General features: G+C 39.3%; 1 protein-coding gene across 2 annotated transcripts in view; it reads right to left on the minus strand.

Annotated features, from left to right (window-relative positions):
* Nucleotides 1-8,073, minus strand: part of spty2d1 (SPT2 chromatin protein domain containing 1) — a 31,880-nt gene extending 23,807 nt beyond the window's left edge. Inside the window, exon 1 of one of the 2 annotated variants that reach the window (XM_072272403.1) lies at nt 7,920-8,073. In XM_072272403.1, coding sequence (XP_072128504.1) covers nt 7,920-7,979 — 60 coding nt within the window. In that variant the 5' untranslated portion in view covers nt 7,980-8,073. The remainder of the gene's footprint in view (nt 1-7,919) is intronic. The other variant, XM_072272405.1, reaches the window with a different exon arrangement.
* Between the last annotated feature and the right edge of the window lie 1,368 nt (nt 8,074-9,441).

Genomic DNA, 9,441 nt, shown 5'->3' on the forward strand with positions numbered 1-9,441 from the left:
GTTGTAACTTTCTGCCTAGTGGAAGATTCGGGAGAGCTGGGCAGGATCAGATTATTGAACGACAATAGTCTGGTTTGGAGCCTTTTTGGTACAAGCTGCAGAGTGGAGCACAAGGGAAGATGCTGCAGAATGCTACAGTAAGGACGGTCCCCATTGCAAGAAGTGCTTTGTGCAGATGAATGGCTCCAAGGAGAAAGGGCCAATACTCCCGAGAGAGCCAGTTCCCTTGAAGACCTTCTCAAATGAAATTCAGACTGTGGCAGGTGCTTTCACGCAGGCCATGGGTTCTGCAGACAAGTAAAGCAATGCATTCTGGACTACTCCTGAAATGACCTCCAACGTTTATGTGCACATCTAGACAGGTTCAACTGTAATGGACCCTTTTATGTTTTTTTTCCTCTCTCTCTCCCGACTCTAGATGTACATCGTTTATGAAAGGTGGCCTTCTCATGGCTAACAAGCCATGTTTGTATACAAGCCCCAGTGAGAGGGTTACAGAACAATACGGATCTAATTCACACAAACAGGGTTGGTATAGATGGGCAAATAGCATGATTATAGAAGGCTGAAGGGCTTATTTCAGTGTTATACCACACTGACTATGCTTCGTTTTCCTCACACATCCCAAAATATGCAGGTCGGTAAATTAAAATATGCATTTTTGAAGTCCAGTTTCAGAACAGATTCAATGCTGATAATAAAAATAGCACTTAGTGGAAGAATTTTAACAGTTAACAAACTACCCTTTTCAAGACCATCTCTCCAGATAAATTATAAAATTATCTTAAATTATAATATACACTTCTTGCAACAAAAAGATTCACCTTTCTCTTTTATGGTAATTTTTAATTGTGCCGTTAATATTTGACTTCTTACCTCAGAATAAAACCACTGATTTAATGCAAGTATTTGGAAATTTTAAGTTGCTAACTTTAAAATCCAAATAAGGATCCTTCACACTGTCCAAGGGATTTCACCTGAGTTTAAAAAAGATATCTGTGCATTTATATGGTTAAACAAATAGACCCTGCTTTCAGAAACTGGCTTTGTAATGAAAAAAAATTTGCATTTTTGAATGATCCAATCAGACAGAAATAATGTTCTTTTTTCGACTTTAGTGTGCCCTGCAGATGTGTAGAACTTTCAATTTTATCTGTAATTAGTGATGATGTTATCTACTATCTAATAATACCTCTTTCCTAATGCCATCTAACCAACACGATACTTACATTTATGGTTGGAGGTTCTAGGCTGAGTCCATGCATCTAATAACACCAGAATGAATTTGCCAGGTCTATCTTGGTTGATAGCTGAGAAGGTTTTTATTTTTATTTAATTTTCCTGAGCTCAGCAGGCTGCCTATGGGATTACAGCTTGCTGACCAAACTGCAGGTATCAACTAGTTCCTCACCATGAACAAAGTATACAAAAGTACATTCTAGCCTTGAGTTCAGCTCTGATCTCACTATCTTCAACTCTTAAGAAATGTTAAATAGGACAAAGATCTAGGTCAAAATATCATTAAGATCTACAGTAAGTTACAGCAGTTTTGCAGTTTTCAGAATTCATTGGCACTAAACTGATTCCATCCGAAAATACAGAAGTTTATTTTGCTTTCTCTATGTAAAATACAAGTACCTAGTTAAAGGAAATAGATCTATTGCAAATCCAAGGCAGATGAATAGCTTAGATAGATTACTCCATTCAACAATGCCTGCACTGTTTTGTGCACTTTATGCAGTTCTGGGTAGGTCTGTAGTCTGGTGAACGTAGCAGGCCAGGCAGCATCTCTAGGAAGAGGTACAGTCGCTGTTTCGGGCCGAGACCCTTCGTCAGGACTCAGGTCTCGGCCCGAAACGTCGACGGTACCTCTTCCTAGGGATGCTGCCTGGCTTGCTGCGTTCACCAGCAACTTTTATGTGTGTTGCTTGAAATTCCAGCATCTGCAGATTTCCTCGTGTTTCTGTAGTCTAGTGTAGTTTTGTGTTGTTTTTAGTTCAGTGTAGTTTTTGTATTGTTCATTGTAGCACCATGGTCCTGAAAAACGTCGTCTCATTTTCACTGTGTACTGTACCAGCAGTTATGGTCGAAATGACAATAAAAAGTGACTTGACTTAAAAATTTAATGACAAGACCAGTGGCAGTAAGCAACATTCATAAGCACTTGGGTGTCTCTTGCAATTATGAGACCAGATAGATCCTGTGCAACCACAGAAAGCATGAGGTGAATTTAGAACATCTCAAAAGTTTCCAGTGATTAGGAGTCTGTAGTGCAAAATGATCCTAAATTTAGAACCAATCTATGAACCCACGTTCAAAATTAACAAGGAATCATCAGAAGCAAAATTTTATTGATAAACACAAAATTTTATAGAGGCATGAATGTACTGAACACACACAGTACTTGCACTTAAAATGATGTAGCTGCATTTCAGGTGAATAAAGCAGTCAATTCACAAAACCACACAAACACCAGTTCAAAGCATCATACATGGGAAGCAACTTCTATATTGTCCTTGCCATCCACTCCAGTCTTCTGTTTGACAAGACCATAAGACACGAGCAGAAATAAGCCATTTGGCCCATCAAGTCTGCTGTGCCATTCCATCATGGCTATTTTTATGCCTCTCAACCCCATTCTTGCCTTCTTCCTGTAATCTTTGACACCCTAATTAAATCAAGGACTATCAACCTCTGTTTTAAATATACTCAATAAGTTGGCTGCACAGCCTTCTGAGGCAATGAATTCCACAGATTCACCACCATCTGGCTAAAGAAATTCTTCGTCATCTCTGTTCTAAATAGATGTCCCTCTATTCTGAGGCTGTGCCCTCTGGTCCCAGACACCCCACTATCGGAAACATGCTCTCCACATCCATTCTATTTACAGTAGGCCTTCCAATATATTTCAGTAAGATCCCCCCCCCCATTCTTCTAAAAAGTGAGTAAAGACCCAGAGCCATCAAACACTCCTCAGATGTTAACCCTTTTGTTCCCAGAATAATTACTGTAAACCCCCTCTAAACTCTCTCCAATATCAGCACATCTTTTCTTAGATAAGGGGCCCAAAACTGCTCACAATACTCCAAGAGTGGTGTGACCAATGCCTTATAAAGCCTCTGCATTACTTCCTTGCTTTTGTTTTCTAGTCCTCTAAAAATGAGTGCAAACATTGCATTTGCCTTCCTTTCAACTGACTCAACCTGCATTTATAATACATGGTGAAATATGGAAGAACAAATGATTTTGTTATGTGGAGAAATGAAAAAGAGCTAAATATCAGTTATTGGTATTACTAAAATGAATATTTTATACATTGGCACAATGGATATGTCTATATAGCACACTTAAAAAAACTTACGGGATTTATAGTCCGAATATTCCTGAACAGCATTTCGTGCTTTATGCAACAGACATTAAACCTATGGCAAATTAAAATCAATACAATTGCAAATGCTGGAAACATGAAAAAAAGTGGGAACATTCAGCAGGTCCTGCAGCATGTGTGGTACAAAAAACAGAGTTAACGTTTCATTAGCAGCCTCTTCATCAGAACTCAAAGAGAGAGTTAACAGCAATTTTTAATTTCAGAGAAGCTGGTAGGAGGAATGGATAGAACAAAGGGAATATCCGTGATAGGGTGAAGTCAAGTCACACGGCTCACACAAGAAGTGGTGACCAGACAATCCTTTCTACACATATTGAAGGGTACTATTTGTCAGGGGCCTTTGATGAAACACTTCCACTGTTCAAAGAAAACATTAAGGGAGCTGTCAAGTAGCTTGGTTCAATATTTCATCCAAAATATATCATTGTACTACAGTTTAAATGCAAGAATATATGCAACATTTGTTGTCTTAAGACATATCATAGTTGTATTTATACAACTTGAAGAGAAATCTACTTGCCAATACATTTTATTACACCAAATTTGCATAGATGAATGAGACTTAGGAAGCATATTTACTGAGTAGTTCATTGAAAAATTCCCATGCCAATTAATGGAAAAACTGTGCTGAATTAGCTTACCAATAATGCTACTTGAAATTTATCAAATAGTCTACGAGCATAACAAAGACCATCCTTCATAACAGGCAGATGCCCCCATATAATGGCTATTTTTGTTCCATGAAAGTATCAGCAAAATTCATATTTAATATTACAGTTACAGAATTACTGGTTCCTTGTAGTCACTTTCAAAATTACATCAGACCCTACTTGGAGTCACCACCTGCGCTACCCCAAAAAAGAACTGAATATTTGTGCAACTAGTGTTCAAAATCTACCACTGAAGAAAAATGTGCTGCACATGTGATTATTTTTTAATCTTTCCTTTCAAAGACATCACAGCTACACACCAACAGGCTCAAAGCATCAGCTGCAAATTCCAGTCCTATTATAATTAACTACAGCTAATTAACACTATCAAGCAGCCAAATGTACAAAGTCAAAGTCATTTCAAGTTTCTGTCCTCACTATCCAAAACCACTCTCTCCCTACACAAACAATTCCAGACAGTAAATATAGAAATAGGAATAGAGGGTGCTATGACTGTGAAAGTGCTCCTTCCAACTAAGAAAATACACAATAAATGAAAGGATAGTCTTAGGTATGGAGAAATAGTGGGAGATTACATTCTTTTATATCTTTTTTAACCACTTATTCACCTACACTGGTACCTTTAAATATTTGTTATTTTTGTTAAATATCTGTGTTGCAGCAACAACCTGGCACTCAATGTCAGTACGACCAAAGAGCTGATTGTGGACTTCAGAGAGGGTTAGACGAGAGAACACACTCCAACCTTTATGGGGGGGGGAGGGGTCAGAAGTGGAGAGAGTGAGCAATTTTCAAATTACTGAGCGTTAGGATCTCTGAAGACCAGACCTGGTCCCAACATATCGATGCAGCTATAAAGAAGGCAAGACCTGAGGTATATTTCATTAGGAGTTTGAGGAGATTTGGAATGTCACCAAAAACACTCAAAAATTTCTACAGATATACAGTGGAGAGCATTCTGCCTGGCTGCATCACTGTCAGGTATGCGGGGGAGGGGGCTACTGCACAGAATCGTAGTAAGCTGCAGAGAGTTGTAAAATTAGTCAGTTCCATCATGGGCACTACTAGCCTCTGTAGTATCCAGGATATTTTTAAGGAGCAGTGCCTCAAAAAGGCAGCGTCAATCATTAAGGATCCAACCACCCAGGGCACGCCCTGTTCTCATTGTTACCATCAGGAAAGAGCTACAAAAGCCTGAAGACACATACTCAGTGATTCAGGAACAGCTTCTTTCCCTTGGCCATTTGATTACGATTACTGAATGGATATTGAAACCATGAACATTACCTCACTACATTCTTATTTCTGTTTTTGCATTACTAATTTACTTGAACTATTTGATATACGGATATACTAATTCAGTTTTTTCCTATATTATCATGTATTGCATTGTACTGCTACTGCAAAGTTAACAGATTTCATGACATATGCCAGTGAGATTAAACCTGATTCTGTAAAAAGGCACACAAAATGGTTTCCTTTACAAGTTAAGGCAAAGAATATAGCAGCAATATGGTTAATCTAGAAATGTAGACAATACTTAATACTACAGCTTGAGCATACACTTCCAGTCTCACAGTGGAGGGAAGGTACGATTGTACCAAAGGGGATACAGTGGAAACTTACAAAATATTGACCAACAGTAAATTTTCCGATACAAGGAAAGAGTGGATAGGTTGAGGTTGTCTTCTTAAAACAAAGGATCTCTTTCAAAATCTAGTGGTCTACTATAATCTATAGCCAGGGCTTTACCATAAACTAAATCATTAACTTCTACCATGCACTTAAAGTAAGTTGTAGAAGGATGAAATGGAGAGATGAGGAATTATCTATTCCCCATCCAGAGGGTGAAAGGGATCTGAAACTCACTAATAGAAAAGGAGGAGGATAGCAAAGCCATGATCAGATTTATTACGTATTTGAAGAAGCGCTTGAAAAGTTGCAACCCGCAGGGCTAGGAGCCAGATGGTTCTTTTCCAACTGGCAGAGACATGATGGGCTGAAAGATGTTCTCCATATCAATCTCTACTCATCAGATATGTATTAACTAAGGGAATGGAGGGTTATGGGCCGAGTGCAGGTCAGCGGAACTAGGTGAGAGTAAGAGTTCGGCACGGACTAGAAGAGACGAGATGGCCTGTTTCCGTGCTGTAATTGTTACATGGTTATAAACCTTCATCAGCTTTACTATTGTTTAAACTATCTTCGGTCAGATTTAGATTTTTAGCAAAACATTCCGGTTATTGTAAAGAACTGGGTAAAGAATAAAACACAAAATTATTTAACTATTTTAGGACCACCATACTCAAAAACAGTTACTTTCCCTCCTAGTAGTAAGGCTTATCAACATCTCCACTCACTAAATCACCCCACCACCACCGCTATCATTACTGTGGAAGGACACCTTTATTAAACGTGGATCCATTAGTGCTTTTGGACTGCTCCTGTTTCTCGTGGTCTACTATTTAGGCAGCATTCAACTTTCTTTATTTATTCAAAATCAGGGTGGTGATAGTTACCAAACAAATTCTAGAAATCCACAGAATAACGAGAACTTGTCACCACTATAATTGCTTTATCAAATGTTTCACATCAAGTTCAATTGTTCTTCAGACACATACTGGGTACTACAGTTTAAAAGGGTTCAGTTAAACTTGAACTGGCATGACAATGAGTTCTGGGGTAACTACTGAGTGTAATTTAAGTCCCGACATTACTTTGAAAGGTTTGGTGGTCGAGGGACGCAATACATTCACCTTTGCCTGAGCACGGCATCAGAATCAGGTGTAGTATCACTGGCATATGTCGTAAAATTAGTTTTTTTGCAGCAGCAGTACAATGCAATACGTAACAGAAAAATGCAAATTACAATAAAAATATATAAAAGAGTTAACTTGAATAAGTGGTGCAAAAATAGAAATAAAAAAGTAGTAAGGTAGTGTTCATGGGTTCAATGTCCATTCAGAAAAAAGATGGCAGAAGGGAAGAAGCTGTTCCTGAATTGTCTGTGCCTTCAGTCTTCTGTACCTCCTTCCTGATGGTAGCAATGAGAACAAGGCACGATCTGGGTGAATGGGGACCTTATTGATGGATGCATCACTTTTTGAGGCATCACTCCTTGAAGGTGTCCTGCATACTACAGAGGCTAGTGCCCATGATGCAGCTGACTAAGTTTACAACTCTTTGCAGCTTATTTTGATCCTCTACAGTCGTACCCCCGCCTCCCAATACCGGACAATGATGCAGGCAGTTAGAATGCTCACCATGGTACATCTGCGGAAATTTGCAAATGTTATTGGTGATATACTAAATCTCCTCACATTCCTAATGAAATATAGCCACTGTCATGCCTTCTTTGTAGTACATTGATATGTTGGGTCCAGGTTAGATCCTCAGAGATATTGACAACCAGGAACTTTAAATTCCCAGTGACAGTGACTTAGAGGATACAATCTTATTTTTCCTACTGAGATTAAAGGTGATAAATGATTAAAGCAGTCTCCTTGAATCCAAGCCAGAGTACATGGAGTTTAAAGGGTGCAATGAAACCCTCTAATCATGTAATCATGTCAGTGCCTGATTTGTCAAAGGGTGCAAAGTGATTCCCCCTGGGTTCTCACTCACTGGGGCATTTAAAGATGCAATACAACTCTCCCCGATTCCCAATGAAATGAAGTGTTTAAAGGCTGCAAAACAACTTTCCCCTGGTTTGTCAGTGGACTGCATCGTTTAAAGGATATAATGCAATCCCAACTAGGCCTCACTCAGGGAGTCAGAGTGTTTACATAGCGCAATGCAATTCTCCCTAGGCCTATGTCAGGGTGTTGGGATGTCTGGAGAGTTTCCAGACTGTCACTTACCTGGATCTGGGCATCGACTTTGTTCTCGGATGCCCTACTGAGAACGCTACCGAAATCCATGGTATCGCAGCCTCACCAGACCCAACTGCTGAAACTGTACGCACCAGTTGCAGCGAAACCTCACAACACCTCCTCCAACTCAGCTTTCATGCGAAAAAGTCGTCACTTCCGTAAAACCCGAGTCTCAAATCCGGCTGTTCTCGCTGTCACGTGGGACAGAAACACGAACGCTGTGACGTCACGGCCAGGCCCTTTGACCGGGAGATGGCTGTGGTTGTGCGGTTACGTGGATCCTGAACTTGGTCAGTTCGCACACTTTACAGAACATCCTCAACAACCTGTTCGCTCACGGTACAGATACACCCTCCATTTAACCTGTTCACACGCGTTACAGTTAACCTTGAACTTAATTAGTTTACACACATCCTCAACTTGTCCACACATGCTATTAGGACATCATGAACCTAACTTGTACATTGAAAGGGTTTTGTTGTACTTAACCTGTTCACACACAATCTGCGGACAGATTTAACCCATTGAAACGTATTATAAGGACATCCTGAACTTAATCTACCCACACACATTGAAAGGAAATTCTTAACCTGTTTGCATTGCCTCAATTTAATAACCTCATACATTAAGGAAGTTTGCTGAACTTAATTTAGTCATACACATTGCAGGTACATCCTGAACTTAACCTGTTCTCACAGGTTAAAGGGACATCGCGATCTTAATCTGTTCACATATTATAGGGATTGCCTGGACTCCTCTATCAAGAGAGTTTGCTGAACTTAACCACTTCATGCACATTACAAGGCTATCCATAACATAACCAATTCACCCACATTATAGGGATAACACCAACCTCACATTAGAGGGATATTGTTAATTGTCATTGCTGAGGTATCCCTAATTTAACTAATTTACAGGGATTTCCATAACTTAGTCAATGCATGCACATTCCAAGGATATCCTTCATTTTTGCACACATTATAGCAGTGTCCTTGACCAATACATGCACATTATATTGATAACCCTAATGTGACAAATGCTAAGCCGTTAATGAAGTATCTTTATCTTAACCAGTGCCGAGATGTTACAGAACTATCACAGATTTAAGTACAAACACAAGAAATTCTGCAGATACTGGAAATCCAGATCAACGTGTACACAGTGCTAGAGGAACTCAGCAAGTCAAGCACCGTCTATGGAGAGGAATAAACAATTATGTTTCAGGTTGAGGCCCTTTGTCAGGAACTAGGTGTTTGGAATTTGCAGGTGTATCCCTGGATTAATAACAATAACAAACAATACAACGACATAAAAAGGTATTCCTAAATTAACTAATGCAAATGCATTATTTCATGATTTCAAGATTCAAGTTTATTTATTAAGTGTACATCAAAATATACAGTGAAGTGTGTCATTTGCATTAACAACCAAGGGTATAATGGGGGAAGCCTCTAAATGTTACTGCACATTCTGGCACCAGTTTAGCAAGCCCACAAAGCCCAGCAACAAA

This window comes from Mobula birostris, chromosome 11 (genome assembly GCF_030028105.1).
Source record: "Mobula birostris isolate sMobBir1 chromosome 11, sMobBir1.hap1, whole genome shotgun sequence".
Lineage (NCBI taxonomy): Eukaryota > Metazoa > Chordata > Chondrichthyes > Myliobatiformes > Myliobatidae > Mobula > Mobula birostris.